Consider the following 16,821-nt stretch of genomic DNA (forward strand, 5'->3'; position numbering starts at 1 on the left):
TTTCAGAGCATCTTCCCGCGCTGGGCGTTCCCCAAGAACTGCAGAGGAACAGTTAGAAGGATGCTTTCTGACGCAGACTCACTTTTCCCCATGGGAACATCCGAGGGCGGGGACAAGGCCTCGTCCTGCGGGCCCCCACTCTAACTGGAAAAACAGGACCTCACCCTCGGGAACTCTGTAGGGGACACCTCCCGGGAAAATCTGCACCTCCCAGAGGGTTAAAGAAAGAAGGGAGGACAGAGTCAAAGGACTCGACAGAGCTGTGTGGTTTCCATTGGGCAAGGCCGGTTGTTTAGGCACCCCTCTACTCAAGTCACTTCCAAAGCTGTCGATTCTTGGGGTGCGGTGCCGCGGACAGAGGGCGACTCCTACGCAGACTGCCCTGTCCCCGCGCCCCAGATCGGTCGCGCGCAGCTGCGGTAGGCACTGCGCTTCCCCGCCCCCGCTCCTGGATGCCCCCCCTTCCCTCTCCCCGCCAGTCCTGGAGCGGGAGCTCCGCCCTCAATGCGCCGCCCCAGCCCCGCCGCCTTAAAACCCGGTGTACACCGTCCGGCCGCGCCCTGCCTGCCGCACTTCTCCTTTCTCCTGTCGCTGCAGTAGCAGCTGCACGCCGGGTCCCGATCCCAGCACCATGAGCTTCGGCTCGGAACACTACCTGTGCTCTTCCTCTTCGTACCGCAAGGTGTTCGGAGACGGCTCTCGCTTGTCCGCGCGCCTTTCCGGGGCCGGCGGCTCGGGCAGCTTCCGCTCACAGTCGCTGTCCCGCTGCAATGTGGCCACCTCGGCCGCCTGCTCCTCGGCCTCCTCGCTTGGCCTGGGCCTGGCCTACCGCCGGTCTCCGGCATCCGACGGACTGGACCTGAGCCAGGCGGCGGCGCGCACCAACGAGTACAAGATCATCCGCACCAACGAGAAGGAGCAGCTGCAGGGCCTGAACGACCGCTTCGCGGTGTTCATCGAGAAGGTGCATCAGCTGGAGACGCAGAACCGCGCGCTGGAGGCCGAGTTGGCCGCGCTGCGGCAGCGCCACGCGGAGCCGTCGCGCGTCGGCGAGCTGTTCCAGCGCGAGCTGCGCGAGCTGCGCGCGCAGTTGGAGGAGGCGAGCTCGGCGCGCGCGCAGGCCCTGCTGGAGCGCGACGGGCTGGCCGAGGAGGTGCAGCGGCTGCGGGCGCGCTGCGAGGAGGAGAGCCGCGGGCGCGAAGGGGCCGAGCGCGCCCTGAAGGCGCAGCAGCGCGACGTGGACGGCGCCACGTTGGCCCGCCTGGACCTGGAGAAGAAGGTGGAGTCGCTGCTGGACGAGCTGGCCTTCGTGCGCCAGGTGCACGACGAAGAGGTAGCCGAGCTGCTGGCCACGCTGCAGGCTTCGTCGCAGGCCGCGGCCGAGGTCGACGTGGCTGTGGCTAAACCAGACCTGACTTCGGCGCTGAGGGAGATCCGCGCCCAGTATGAGTCCCTGGCCGCTAAGAACCTGCAGTCAGCCGAGGAGTGGTACAAGTCTAAGTTCGCCAACCTGAACGAGCAGGCGGCGCGCAGCACCGAGGCCATCCGGGCCAGCCGTGAGGAGATCCATGAGTACCGGCGCCAGCTGCAGGCCCGCACCATCGAGATCGAGGGCCTGCGCGGGGCCAACGAGTCCTTGGAGAGGCAGATTTTGGAGCTGGAGGAGCGGCACAGTGCTGAGGTGGCTGGCTACCAGGTAAGGAACGGAGCCCTGCGTAGGGAGGAGTGCCCCGTCCTCTCTCGCGTGTACTGCTCTTTATGGTAAAATTGGGCCCTAGAACTTAAGGGGAGGATAAGGGAAGGGAGAGAATGGCCCCGACTGGAGGCTTTGGCATATAAAAAGGCTGGGAGTCTCTACTGTTAATTGGGGGGGCCTGGAAGCGCCCTTCACTTTTGTCCCTGCCCGAGCCCTTCTAACAAAGAAGCCGTTAAACTTCTTTGGAGTCTCAAAAATCTAACAATACCTCTCTGTCAGCAAGTGGGCGTGCCCCCACTGGCGACCTGGAGAACAGTCCCCACTCAAAGTAGAAGTGAACCTCACTCGGGCAGTTTACAGTCTCTCAATGGTGGGCGGTGCCGTCTCAGCTGTCTGGCTTGTCTGGTTGACTTGGAAAGGCTTTTGTGCGCACCGAAATTGATACAGATAGAGTAAGGTCTTCCTCAGGGTTGGGGGAAGAATGCTATATTGAACTAAGGAGGGTCTTACCCTGTTTTTTTGATTTGTTCTCAAAAGGGTATAGATTGGGAGTCAACGAGCTGGGTGATGATTGATCTAGTAGCAACCGCCCTGTTCTTCCCGCCTACGCACACGCGCGCGCACACACACACACTCGCGCTCGCGCGCGGTTCCCTTGACTACTGACATTTCCTACCAAAGAAACCTTTACTCCGGGTTAGCAAAACGAGAATGGTCGGGGCGCTGTCCGCGGTGCTGATATCATTTTCTTCCCATCTCAGAAATGATGTCTCTCGTCTCCTGTCCCAGTTATGAATCTCTAGGCAATTAACTGCTTTTGGTTTCTTTTTTTCTTCTGCAATGTCAACACATCAGTCTTGGATACCTGCAATCAAAGGTCACCTCGTGGACAGAATCAATTTTCACTTTCATGGATGGCTTAGCACTTGACAAAAACCATTTAATCTGTTCACCAGCTGTGATGTCCCACTTGAAAATTAGTGTTTTCTTAACATTTTTCCATCCTAAGTGCATGTAATTAATCTCTGAGGTGGTTTCTTTGTATAGTTCATATATTTTCTCCATCTTTCCCTGTCTCCTAAGCCCCTGTAAATGTATCAATTGACTCTTCTCTCTCAACAAAGGCCACTACATCTTCAGTTTTACCATACAGGACATTCTGGGCTTGTGGCCACACAGGGCATAGAGGCAGGACACAGGGTGAATGAAAAATGTAGGAAGGAACTGAAATAGTGTGGTTCAATTTCAAGATAGAATAAATGCTCCTTTGAATAGAATGCTGATAATTCAGAAACTTGAAATAATTCAAACTAGGATTAAAACTCACGTTTAATGAAGTTATAAGGTTTGGGAACATTAATAAAATAAAGGAGTGAAATCTCAAAAGCACAATTTTAGTGAGGAGCTAAAGAATTATATGGGGCGGCGCCTGTGGCTCAAGGAGCAGGGCACCGGCCCCATATACCGGAGGTGCCCGGTTCAAACCCAGCCCCGGCCAAAAAAAAAAACTGCAAAAAAAAAAAAGAAGAATTATCATTGATATGCAGGTATTTATTGTTTATTACCTAGTTTCCTTTGATGAAGAAAAAAAGCCCGTTAGACCATTATTTTAGTTTGGTATTATACAGGGTGTCCCAGAAGTTGCCCCTTAAGTGACCATAAATAGGGAAAATGGGAAATTGTAGCTAAATGTACTGTTGTTTACAAGATATTCATTATAAAAATTTCCAAAATATTTACAGAATATTCTCTACATACTGACCACTTCTTTATAAAATATTGTAATGACTATTTTGTAAATAAAGGTACATTTAGCTTCATTTTCCCTATGTGTGGCCACTTAAGGGACAACTTTTGGGACATCCTATAGTAGAATTTAAATAAGTACCTTTATTCTGCTTCACAATCTGTAACTTGAACTTTTTCACTATATGCCCTAGGTCCTGGATGGCTTGAATTAATCACATTTGGTTAATTAAAGCTTCATGTTTTCTTCCCAAAGCCTCAAAAGATGAGCTAGTTAGGTGGTCTACTGGAGGGCTAGCCCCATTTCTACAAAAAGGACAACTTACACAGAATTGACAGCTGAATTGGGCTTTGCCGTGTCCTCTGTTTTCTTGTTATAGCCCCTGCATCCTGAGAAGTAGTGACAGTGCTGTCTGTCTTGTTTGCTATAAAAGGTTTTCAGCATTAGACAATAGAAGGGTCATCTAGATGTGGTCTACAGGAAACAAACAACAGAAACTGCGGCGTCTGCAGCTCTGCAGTGCTGTCCCCATCAGTTTGAGCTTTAGAGGACCTGCTGTGGGAATGGAAGAGGAGGTCAGACAGCAGGGAACTGCCTCCTGCTCCTTGGGACCTAAGGCGGAGATGGGCCTCACAGCCTTACCTATGGCTCCTGAAGGCCACACGGGTATCTCTGGCTGTTCTAACAATCTTAGCAGTGCTGACCAGGGCAAAAAGCCTCCTTCCTCACAGTGAGATGCAGCCATTGTTTTCTTGCCCTCTCACTCCATCCTCTTCCACCCCCCTCTCACTGCAGTAATGGGAGGCGTGTCTATTTCTTCTGCTTCAGAGATTAGTAGTAGGGCCATTTTCCTTTGCAAGCTTGGTGTCTGAGGTGAGACACAGGAAAACCCAATTAAAGTCATGTTTTCTCTGTCCCAGAGAACTGTTATCCTAATATGTGAGAGGAGAAAGCTTCTTACAGTCTTAAAATGGCAAAGAATGATTCAAGGTGACATAGTAAGTATACAATACTGTCAGAGAGAGTCTGAATAAGGCAAGAGGAGAGATTAGGAAGAGCTAGGACTATTGTCTTCAAAAGCCAAATGCAGCTCCCCTCTATGTCAAGAGCTTAATGTTTTTCCATTTCTGAAACAGGACAGTTCTCTTCCCTACATAGCCACTTCAGCACCATTAGAGTCCCAGTTCTGTTAAAGATGTCTAAGGACATTCTTGGAGGGTGCTTGGGGTCCCAGACCTTTACTGTGGTCAGTCTTAGAAAGCTGAAGCTTTCATCGAAAGACCTTGCTAAACAATCAAGATCACCATTGGTTAATGCTCTCCAGGGAGATGAGCCAAGTCTGCTTTCTTCTCTCCATTATGAGATTGGAGTATAACCTAATTAAATAGCAGGAAGGGTCTAGTCCCTTGGAGATTGGGGTTGACAGTGGCTGCATATAAATCTATAGTTTGATAGATCCATTTCTGAAATTAGAATTCAAAATAAGCCATCTTGGCCTCTTTTTAAAAAGCTCTTCCTTCTGTTTTTTTGTTTTGTTTGCCCCTCTCATTGTGTTACTGTCACCTGGGCCACCATGATAGCTTCTTTACAGAAATGAATTTACCCAGTGGTTCCCATGCCAAATGACACACAAACAAGGTCAATTAGGGGCTTTAAAAAATTCTCAGGTCCACTCCCAAAGATACAGATTCAGCAGTTCGCAGGTGGGGCCCAGGAATATGTATTTTAAGGAAAAATTGCTACATCTTGTCAGTCCTCAGACTGATTTGGGAGTGCACTGAAGTAAACCACATTTTTTCAGTAAAGCAACTTACAGAAATACCTACAGTGCAAGATTTTAGAGTGTGGTGGAGGAAAGAAAAAGATGGGGATAAAGCCAAGATAGGAGTGAGAATAAGGCACACACTGACCTGTGAATGAACCAAGCACAAATAAAAATCCTCTTCCCTCACCCAGCAATTCAGGATGGCCAGAGCCCCTTTCAATCAGACTGTGCTGCTCTCACTACTGCTCCCCTGGCTGAGGGCCCCTGAAAAGTGGAGAAAGCCATAGCACTGTCTGTCGGACATCTTTGCCACTCCAGAGGCTGGTGTGGCCAACTCTTTCTCTTACTCCCACCCTCATGGGCTAGAAGCAAGGCATTTGTCTTAGCTACTTGGGGAGAGACCCCAGCTGGAGCTGGGAGTGCCTCTCTCTCAGGTTCCCTTGGGCTAAGCCCGCAGCAGCTGTGTGGTTGGGGGAGGGGGCAGACTGCAGCATTCTGCTCTGATTTGGAGCTGGAGGCCATCTTTGGCAGGGCTTTTGAAGGGCGAAGCAAGACACAGCCTCGTGAGGGGAGGAGAGTGCAAACAAAGAGACGAGGCATTGGAGAGCCATCGGTGATCAGCAGGCAGCACAGTTCTCCTAGAAAGAAGCAAGTCATGCTTTTTCTGTACTCTGATCCGTAAAATAGATATGTGAAATACCCAACATGAAAGTTCAAGGAAATATCATCCATCTAGAACTCAGCTCCCCAACCACCTTTTATTTGGGAAATACAGCTATAAAACAGAAATAATTCTGTTTTAATGCCTGAGTCACTCTACCTACAAAAAAAAAAAAAAAATTAAAAATTAAAAAAATTTTTAAGGACTTAATTAACCTGCTGGTGAGACAAAACATCTTTCCCTAAAGCACATTTTAGGAAATTGGCTGCTCTGAGGCCCACAGCCTACTCAAATGATTATAAAACGCTTTGTTTGGATTTCAAGCCTCAGTGAGACAGATGAGAAGGGCGGACCACTGGAGGCTTTGTTTAAGAATGAGTAGCAGCAAATATGTTCATCTTTCAGGACAAAGAAAATAAAGAACCAGTAATACTGATCAAACACTGCTCTTTGGGGTCATTTAGGATAGAATTAGACAGCCTGATATGCTTCAGTTGACTTAAAAGATATCACAAAATAATAATAAAAAAATTGATCATTGTCATGACTCTTAATTGCTGAGGAAGGTTGCCTTATGTTTAATGTCCTAATTGTGAGTGGTATAAGCCAGTTTAGAAAGGTTTTTGTTCAAAATTGTTATTTTCAAAAGATCTAGTGCTTTTAAGACATATGCCTGCAGCTCTCCAATATTAACATTTTATTGTGTATTACTCTTCTTTGTTGTTTAAGGGAACATAGGGAGGGAATGTGATTATTTGCCTGTATCATCAAAAGGATAGAATCAGATGGCATGATATTAACAATAATAAAAATCTCTAACGTTCATTGAGTAGTTCCTATGTGCCATGCTGTTATAATGTCTATATCTAATTTAACAGATATTGGACTCATCTACTAATGTAAGATATATTACTTTGGAATCCTAATTTGAGGATTTCAGAAAAGAATAAACATAATTTTCCATATGCAGAGATTGAAGGTTTGATGAAACCAAAATATAGAAAACTAGTGGAGGTATATTGGATGTTAGTGGCAGGGCAAAAAATGCAACCTGGAGAAACTGGTGAAATCTCCCTCTTCTCCTCTTTAATTTCTCTTGCTCCCTTGCATGATGATAATATTTTCTCCTTTTGGGCGGCGCTTGTGGCTCAGTGAGTAGGGCGCTGGCTCCATATACCAAGAGTGGTGAGTTCAAACCCGACCCCAGACAAACTGCAACCAAAAATTGCCGGACGTCATGACAGGCGCCTGTAGTCCCAGTTACTTGGGAGGCTGAGGCAGGAGAATTGCTTAAGCCTAAGAGTTTGATTGAGGTTGCTGTGAGCTGTGACTCCATGGCACTCTACTGAGGACAACATAGTGAGACTGTGTCTCAAAAAATAATAATAATAATATTTTCTCCTTTCTCCTTTTTCCTCACCCCTCACTCCTTTCCCCCTGACCATGGGGAATACTGATTCTCTTGCTCCTAATGCATCACTAGCAGAACTTGCTTGTAGGTTAGTTTAACCTCAAATAGCAACCATGCAGTAAAATTTCTTGGTAAAAATCTTTTTAAGCTTGAATGATTTTTTTTTTTAGTTAGACTCTCAAGCCCTGGGTGGAGTGCTGTGGTGTCATAGCTCACAGCAACCTCCAACTCTTGGACTCAAGTGATCCTCTTGCCTCAGTTTTTCTATTTTTAGTAGAGTTGGGGGTCTCACTTTTGCTCAAGCTGGCCTCGAACTCATGAGCTCAAGCTGTCCACCCACCTCAGCCTCCCAGAGTGCTAGGACTATAGGCATGAGCCACCATGCCCCGCCTAAGCCTGCATGATTTCTTAACATATTTTGAAATACTTACATCACAGTCTAGTGTCATGTGAATTTTTCCCACTATCATTTGCTTTGTACCCATGAGTCGATTGAGATTCTCCTTTGCAGTATTCTTGTCAATATTTATAGAACAGGTAGGTGGCATGAATTTTAATTCTTTCTACAATTCTCTTAATTTGGAAGTTTGCACCCTCTGTTTATCAGCCCTACCTTTTACCATTGCCTCATCATCCCACACAGGGAGTTGCAAGGGCCCCTCAGCGCCCTCAGCACTTACTTCTTGAAGTTTCTGATGCAGTTATCTGCATCACTATTTCATAAAAAAAAGAAACTTTTTTTTTTAGAGACAGAGTCTCACTGTGTTGCCCTCTGTGTGGCATCACAGCTCACAGTAACCTCAAACTCTTGGGCTTAGGTGATTCTCTTGCCTTAGCCTCCGAGTAGCTGGGACTACAGGCACCTGCCACAATGCCTGGCTATTTTGGGTTGCAGTTGTCATTTTTGTTTAGCAGGCCCCATCTGAGCTGGAACCTGCCAGCCTCAGTGTATGTGGCTGGCTCCCTACTCACTGAGCTATGGGCAACAAGTCCAAGAATAACCCTTAATCAGTGTGTTCTTCATGTCTACAAAATTGCAGCTGAATATTACATGTTATTTACTCATACTTTTTCAGGACATTAGGAAAGAAAAAGTGCTTATGTCGTATCATTCATTCATGTGACAATTATTCATTGAGTATCAACCGTGTGCATTGTGCTGGGCTCTGGGCTTCCAGAGTGAACTAGACAGAAAGGATCCTAGCATCTATGTTAATTATGTTCTAGAACACTACTTCTCAAGCATGAGGGGACTCTGCAATGTCTGGAGACATTTTTGGCTATCACAACTGGAAGAGTGAAAGCGTATACTTCTGGCTACTAGTGGGTAGCTGCTGTTAAAATCCAATAGGATAACCCCCAAAGCAAAGAAGTGTGCACTCAAAAACATCAATAGTGTCAAGATTGAAAACCCTGTGTAGAGGAAAGTGACAGAAAATAAATTGCTAAACTAATGAATGAACAAGATAATTTCACATACTGCTAAGAGCAGGTTGGCTGCATTCAAGTGGGTACTTTTCTCCTAATTTGTCCAGTATCCAGGGTACCTTTTTCTAATTTGCATTCCTACATGGGCTACCAGCTGCCCTGGCCTGAAGTAAAACGTGTTTAATCAGTAGATGAAAGATACTTAAATTGCTTGCAAAATAACTGGTGTCTGAGGAGAGGACATTTGAACAGTCTCTTGAATGACAAGAAGTCAGCCATATAAAGACCTACTACAGGGTACTCCAAGCAGAGGACATAACAAGTCTAAGGGCCTGGGGCTGGGCGTGGTGGCTCATGCCTATAATCCTAGGGAGGATCACTTGAGACCAACCTGAGCGTTATAGTGAGACTTTGTCTCAACCCCCTTAACAAAAAAAAAGAAAAGAAAAAATAAATTAGAGAAATTAGCCAGATGTGATGGTATACTTCTATAGTCCCAGTTACTTGGGAGGCTGAGGTAGGAGGATTCCTTAAGCCTAAGAGTTTGAGGTTGCAGTGGGCTATGTTGACATCATTGCACTCTAGCCCAGGCAGTAGAGTGCAATCATAGCTCTAAATAAATAAGTAAATTGCCTGGGATGGCAATGAACTCATTATGTTTAAGAGAAGGCCAGGGTGGCTGAAACACACTGAGCAAAAGGAAGACTGGATTTTATTCCACAGCTGTTGGAGAATTTTAGGCAGGTAAACAACCAGATCTGCTTTGTTTTTAAAAGCTTCTGGATTCTGTGTTCAGGATCTCAAATATAAACCTATTTCTCTTCCTTCCCTTGGTTTGCACCTGGAAGAATTTAGAGCAAAACTATTACACCAACCTAGTTTCTTCTTCTTCTTTTTTTTTTAATTTTTTTTATTTTTAATTTCAGTGTACTTGTTCATTCTTCTTTGTTTGAAGTACTCCTTTTTTGTTGTTGTTGATTTTCTTCTTCCTCTGGTGGTGCCGGCTGTTTTGATGTTGTTAGTAGAGACGGGGTCTTACTCTGGCTCACTGCTGCTCATACAGGTCTTGAAACTCTGAGCTCAGACAATCCACCCACCTCGGCCTCCCACAGCGCTGGGACTACAGGCATGAGCCACCACGCCCGGCCTCTTCTTCTTTTTTTATGAGACTCACTTTATTGCCCTTGGTAGAGTGCTGTGTCATCACAGCTCACAGCAACCTCCTACTCCTGGGCTTAGGCAATTCTCTTGCCCTCGGCCTCTCGAGTAGCTGGGACTACAGGTGCCCGCCACAACGCCTGGCTATTTTTTGTTGCAGTTTTGGCCAGGGCTGGGTTCGAACCCGCCACCCTCGATATATGGGGCCAGCAGCCTACCCACAGGTGCCACCCTAGTTTCTTTTTTTAAAATATTATAATATCAGTCTGCCATTTGGATTTTTAAAAAATCCTGTGAAGTATTTATGCTTCCTCCTTATCTGTCATGTAAAATGCTTTCAGTGAAGTGATCGAGTGGCAGACTTCCAGGAAACCATCAAAATGAAGACAAAGAGAAGGCTTGCTATCCTTGCTGTGCTTTCCACAGTTAGAATTTTTTTAATCTAAGCTCCTAACCTGAGGCTTTGGTTTTGGAAAGGAGATGTAACAACAGTTATTCAGCAGCAATACCACAAACAAGGCGTAAGTTTTATCTATCTTTATGTTACGTTACTATCCTTACGAAGGACAGTAAGTGTAAAAAGAAAAAAAATCATTTCCCAGGCGGCGCCTGTGGCTCAGCGGGTAGGGCGCCGGCCCCATATGCCGAGGGTGGCGGGTTCAAACCCAGCCCCGGCCAAACTGCAACAAAAAAAAAAATAGCCGGGCGTTGTGGCGGGTGCCTGTAGTCCCAGCTGCTCGGGAGGCTGAGGCAAGAGAATCACGTAAGCCCAAGGATTTGGAGGTTGCTGTGAGCTGTGTGATGCCACGGCACTCTACCGAGGGCAATAAGGTGAGACTCTGTCTCTACAAAAAAAAAAAAAAAAAAAAAAAAAAAAAAATCATTTCCCAGTGTTCATTTGAGAACTATGTGCTCTGTGGTGAAAGTTCCCAGCCCTCCGCATGCCTCCACATCTCCTGGGGACCTTTCTGAAAAAATGTAAATGCTGCGACCCCACCCCAGGACAAATAATCAGAGTCTGGGTCTGGATGTAAGCAGTTTATAAGTTCCTCAGGTGGTTTTAATATGTAGTTATGGCTGAGAATCCCACCTCGTGGAAATCTCAATGAATTTCTGCTGTTCTGGCCTAACTAATTTGGATATGTCACTTTTTCAGGATAGCATTGGGCAGCTGGAGAATGATCTGAGGAACACCAAGAGTGAGATGGCACGCCACCTTCGGGAATACCAGGATTTGCTCAATGTCAAAATGGCCCTTGACATTGAGATAGCAGCTTACAGGTACCTCAAAGGGCATGCTGACCTAAGCAGATTCAGTCTTAGATTCAGTCAGGGGGCAGTGCCACCCAGATAAGTGGTTCTAATATCTAGGGTTTCTCATCAGTGAGGGAGGATAAGGAAGGGCATCACTGGCCCCTTCTAGATGAGCAGACCCCTCTACCTGGCCAGCTCTACTTATTATATGTCTCTGCCAATAATTTAAGGGGGTAATGTGAGTACACAAAGGTTGAAATAAAAACCCATCAGGCTGGGCATGGTGGGTCACACCTGTAATCTCAGCACTTTGGGAGGCTTAGGCAGAAGGATCACTTGAGGGCAGGAGTTCAAGATCAGCCTGGGCCACATGGTGAGACCCTGTCTTTACAAAAAATTAAAAAATTAGCCAGGCATGGTAGCGCCAGCTGCTTGGGAGGCTGAGGTGTGAGAATCAATTACTTAAGCCCAGGATTCAAAGGTGCAGTGAGCTGTGATCACGTCACTGCATTCTAGTCTGAGTGACAGAGTGAGACACTGTCTCAGAAAAAAAAAAAAAAGTTTTTATACAATCTAGAAGGTCTTTTTTTTTTTTTTTTTTAATTTGGCCGGGGCTGGGTTTGAACCCACCACCTCCGGCATATGGGACCGGCGCCCTACCCGCTGAGCCACAGGCGCCGCCCCAATCTAGAAGGTCTTAATAGGTGGGGTATACCCTGAGATTCCTACTCAAAACAATGTTTAAGTGAACATTTACCTTTAAAAAAAGCATTAACAGCAGCTGCTAGGGTTTTTTGTTTTGGGTTGCGGGTTTAGAGACAAGAGTCTTATTTTGTTGCCCTCGGTAGAGTGCTATGGCGTCACAGCTCACAGCAACCTCTAACTCCTGGGCTTAGGTGATTCTCTTGCCTCAGCCTCCTGAGTAGTTGGGACTACAGGTGCCCACCATAATGCCCAGCTATTTTTTTGTTGCATTTTTGGCCAGGCCAGGTTCAAACCCACCACCCTCAGTATATGGGGCTGGTGCCCTACTCACTGAGCCACAGGTGCTGCCCTGCTAGGGTTTTTTATTGATACATTGCAATTGCACATATTTTTTTGTCAGCTGCTATTACTATTATTATTTTTTACAATTTTTTTTTATTAATAGTTTTGTGTGTGTGTGTGTGTGTGTGTGTGTGTGTTTTGGCCAGGGCGAGGTTTGAACCCGCCACCTCCGGCATATGGGACCGGCGCCCTACTCCTTGAGCCACAGGTGCCGCCCAAGAATTTTTTTTTAATATTCTTTTGCAGTTTTTGGCTGGGGCTGGGTTTGAACCTGCCCCCCCCCCCCAGTATATGGGGCTGGCACCCTACTCTTTTGAGTCACAGGTGCCACCTGCTATTACTATTATTATTATTTTTGAAACAGAGTCTCACTCTGGGGCCTGGGTAGAGTGCTACGGCACTGTAGTTCACACCAACCTCAAACTCTTGGGCTCAAGTGATCCTCTTGCCTCAGCCTCCCAGGTAGCTGGGACTGCAAGTGCCTGCCACAGGCCTGGCTATTTTTAGAGATGGGGTCTCACTTTTGCTCAGGCTGGTCTCGAACTCCTGAGCTCAAGCAATCCACCTGCCTCAGCCTCCCAGAGTGCTAGGATTACAGGCATGAGCCACTGTGCCCCACCCGGGCAGCTGCTGTTGAATGACTACTGTGTGTCAGGCACTAAATATCAGGTCATATTGTTCCCATTTTGCAGGTGAGAACACTCAACCAGAGACTGTGAGACTTGCTTAAAGTCATAATCCTGGCAAATCGCAGAGCTCAGATTCAACTCCAGATCTGTCTGAACATATTTTTCTTTTTGTTTTTATACTAGGTATACTACTTCAAAACAAAGTTCCAAGAGTATTTGATAGCGTACTGAGTTTTTCATTTAAAAACAAAAAAAAGGGGGCTGGGCATAGTAGCCCACACCTGTAATCCTAGCTCTCTGGTAGGCCAAGATGTGTGGATTGCTGAGCTCAGGAGTTCAAGACCAGCCTGAGCAAGAGTGAGACCCTGTCTCTAAAATAAAATAGGCGGGTGCTTGTAGTCCAGCTACTTGGGAGGCTGAGAGAAGGGGATAGCTTGAGCCCAAGAGATTGAAGTTGCTGTGAGTTATGACACCAGGGCACTCTACCCCAGGGTGACAGAATAAGGCTGTATCTCAAAAAATAAAGAAAAAGGAATGATATAAACTTTTAGTTATGAGTTAAAAAGATATTGAGGCCATTATTCCAGTGCAGTGTAGACTAGGCTGAGCAAAGGTGTGGGGATCTGAAATAGTGAATAGTGTCATTCGCAGGCTTTTGTGCGCTGGCTCCATTCCCTTTGTACCCTTATCCACTCCATGGAAAAAGTACAAATCTCAAATTCAGGCAGAATTAAGCAGTTCCTCCCTCCTTTGTGGACTTCACACCTCCTTATCCCTATTGCTGTAAAGGTGTTAATTAGGGAAATTACTTCTCCCTAGAGCTTTGTAGACTCTAATTGCCAAAAATGGGTGTGGTATGACCCTGGGGAGTTGTAGGTTTTCCTTTTGGAATATATTTGTGAGTAGGTTCCCGTTTGACAGTGCTTTAACCTAGGCTGGGGCTAAAAGTGTGTGTACGTGTGTGCACACACGCCCATGCTCCAACTCTCTAAGCCTTGGGATTCAATATTTATTGGTCTCAATCTCATGAAGAAACTGCAAAATCCTCTGGAATCTCTCTAAAATAAATACAGAATGGAGTGTTAAATTCTTGTTTTCTTCTTAAGTTGCAATTTGACTTCCTAACAGTTTTTCTCTGTTGAATTTACAGGAAACTGCTGGAGGGTGAAGAGACACGTTTTAGTACCAGTGGATTAAGCATTTCAGGGGTGAATCCACTTCCCAATCCAAGTTATCTGCTCCCACCTAGAATCCTCAGTTCTACAACCTCCAAAGTCTCATCCACTGGGCTGTCACTTAAGAAAGAGGAGGAGGAGGAGGAGGAGGAGGAGGCTTCTAAGGTAGCTTCTAAGAAAACCTCCCAGATAGGGGAAAGTTTTGAAGAAATACTGGAGGAGACCGTAATATCCACTAAGAAAACCGAGAAATCAAATATAGAAGAAAGCACCATTTCAAGCCAAAAAATATAATTTCATTGCTTAAAAAAAGTTAATGCTTTAGAGGGAATAATATGCATTTGACCTGTTAAACAGCCTATTCCTGAACCATAACACCTGCCACCACTATAAAATGTCTTCAAGGCTTCAGCCTCACACTTAATATTGAATATTTACTTTCTCTAATAAGAAAACCACCCCTTAGATTGAAGTAAACTGCAGTGCTGGAGCAGTCACAGAGGAGTTATCTAAGAATACAGCTTTCTCACCTACAGGGCAGATTTCACAGTTATAGATGATTCAGGTGCAGAGGAAGTACAAACTAAGGTGCTAAATCTGTGATCATCATCATTTGCTGTGAACTGAAATTAAAACTGTATTATTCACTATGCCCTGCCATGACCCAGCTATATAATCTTACTCTAGATGGCTAAAACAAGATCACTGCCAAAGATAAAACCAATGGTCCATACCCCATTCCCTCGGATAGAACTGTTTCAGAAATGATAGGTGTTTGTTTCATGGACACTTTCCTTTCTACTCCCTGCCCCCAATTCCATATGTCCTTTTCTTCCATCCAGGAAAAAAAAAAAAAGGCTAATGGAGTTTTCTTCCCTTTTAAATACATCATTTAGGTTCGTTCCAGAGAACTTAACCCCTTTAGCAGTCTTGCTCAATGGATAAAGTTAGATGCATGTCGACCATTTCTATGATTCAAGTAATGACTTATCCCTGTCCATTTCATATTCTTTCGATTCTGTAGGTTAAACAAAAATGGCAGTGATGAATTTTAAGAGTTTCCCCCCACAACAAGCAAAATAATGAAAAGACTATCTAGATGTTAGGCTTTCAGCTTATTTATATCCATTTAATTAGGGGGGGAAAACTGTTAAAAAATATAGCTTTTCACTTTAAGTTTAGAAGCACAGTAATAGTTATCCCAAACTGTGATTAAGCTGACCTTAGATTTAATAGTGTAATCTAGAAGAAGTGAGTGTTTCTATGAGTGGAAAAGGACAAGGTGTCATTTATCTGTGTCAGTTCATTTGTGGTGATATAGAATTAGCTTGTTCATGCCCTTACCCTGAGAATCCACATATTTCTCTTCCCCACTAGTCCAGGTCCTGAAGAGGCCTTGCTTCCACTCTCCTATGCCTTTTAAGAGTGCTCAGTGTAGGATATTTTATCACCAGGACATAATGCTACTGCCCAAAAATAAAAGAAATCACCTCTGGTCAATCAACACCACCAGCAAATATGAAAAATATCTTTCTCTTTTCTAAGAGTGTTGCCCAACATTTTCCCCATTGCTGCACAGTTGGTTAGATCTTGCAGGAGAGGAAGAAACAGCCCAGAGAAGGGGGGTGTCCACGCTCCTGCTCACGTCCTGGGAAGTAGATTCTGGAGAGTCAACTTGTCATCTGCCCAACTGTGTAGCATCTGCATTGCCCAGTCTTTCTCTTGTGCAAAGTTTGACGCAGGATTTGTTCTCTGTCAGCAGTCACTTCTACCACAGCTGAAGAATGGTCCCTGTCCCACATCCTCTTTAAGAGCTCTGTGGTGATAAGGACGTGATGCTTTTACCGAACTTTCTTATCCTAGCACATGCTTTAATAGTTTAAGGAACATAAAAGATACTTTTCTCTTCTTCCTTTCCCTTACCCCATCTATCCTATCTTTGCTCATCACACTTATTGTAAGACATTAGTAAAATAAATTAAAAGTCACATGAATCCCACCAACATAATTGGTGTTCTGTGGTTTCTGCCATCTCCCTGAGAGAAGCACTGTTTGGTTCAGAGGGGCGAGTCTGCCTCTAATTTGCATCTTCTCTATTCATTGGGTCACCCCCAAGTGTGATGAACTCATTTATAAAAGACAGTAAGAGCGTCTTACAGAGTTGACCAATTATTAAATTGGTAATAATTGGTAATTATGGAACATGTTAAGAATCGCAGGCAGGGGGATAAATGGAAAGGAAGCCAGCAACAGCAACCATTCTGAACACAAGGCAACAAAATGTGTCCCAGAGATTATCGGAAAGCTTGCCTGCGAAGAACATTCCTGATACCTAATATCATTCATGATATCTGAGTTAGACAGTGAGTTACCTCCCACCCTAAGAATAATAGCTACACTTTATTCACTGCCTACTTACTGTGTGTCAGACACTACTGGGCAGCAAACATAGAATTCTTTAAACCTCACAACCACTCTGTAGATGTAATGTTTGAATACTGATTGTACAAATGAAGCAGAACCTCTGAGTAACAAGGTGAAGGCCCTTGTCTGATGTCACATAGCAGAGCCAGGATTTGGACCTGGGTCTTCTGTCTGACACCACAGTGCTTTCTTCCCCATGTTGCCTCTCTACATAGAAACAAGCCCCCCTCATTTAATGGGAATAGAAATCTTGATTTTTATCTTTTTACACCCCTTTCTCATCAGGTTTCCGTTAAGGTTTCTGTGCTTTAGAAACCTCTGGCAAGACCAAGTCCTGCGGGCAAATTGCTCTTCTTTGCTGACTTCCTCAGCCTGCTGCCTTCCTGCATTGCAGTGAGTGGTAGCTCAAAACTGGGCACTGGGACC

At 45.4% G+C, this 16,821-nt stretch overlaps 1 protein-coding gene across 1 annotated transcript; it reads left to right on the forward strand.

The window, feature by feature from the left end:
- Window positions 1-549: 549 nt before the first annotated feature.
- Window positions 550-15,974, forward strand: INA (internexin neuronal intermediate filament protein alpha). The gene is made up of 3 exons (XM_053585087.1): window positions 550-1,696; window positions 11,023-11,147; window positions 13,947-15,974. Exons 1-3 carry the CDS (start codon window positions 632-634, stop codon window positions 14,263-14,265), a joined length of 1,509 nt encoding a protein of 502 aa, XP_053441062.1. The 5' UTR covers window positions 550-631; the 3' UTR covers window positions 14,266-15,974.
- Window positions 15,975-16,821: the final 847 nt, after the last annotated feature.

This window comes from Nycticebus coucang, chromosome 3, assembly GCF_027406575.1.
Source record: "Nycticebus coucang isolate mNycCou1 chromosome 3, mNycCou1.pri, whole genome shotgun sequence".
NCBI lineage: Eukaryota > Metazoa > Chordata > Mammalia > Primates > Lorisidae > Nycticebus > Nycticebus coucang.

What these genes read in the sequence shown, in the direction of transcription:
- INA (XM_053585087.1), top strand. Translation starts at nt 632, where the DNA reads ATGAGCTTCGGCTCGGAACACTACCTGTGCTCTTCCTCTTCGTACCGC. An exon ending in CTGAGGTGGCTGGCTACCAG is followed by an intron (nt 1,697 to 11,022) that starts GTAAGGAACGGA and finishes TCACTTTTTCAG; the next exon opens with GATAGCATTGGGCAGCTGGA. An exon ending in ATTGAGATAGCAGCTTACAG is followed by an intron (nt 11,148 to 13,946) that starts GTACCTCAAAGG and finishes TTGAATTTACAG; the next exon opens with GAAACTGCTGGAGGGTGAAG.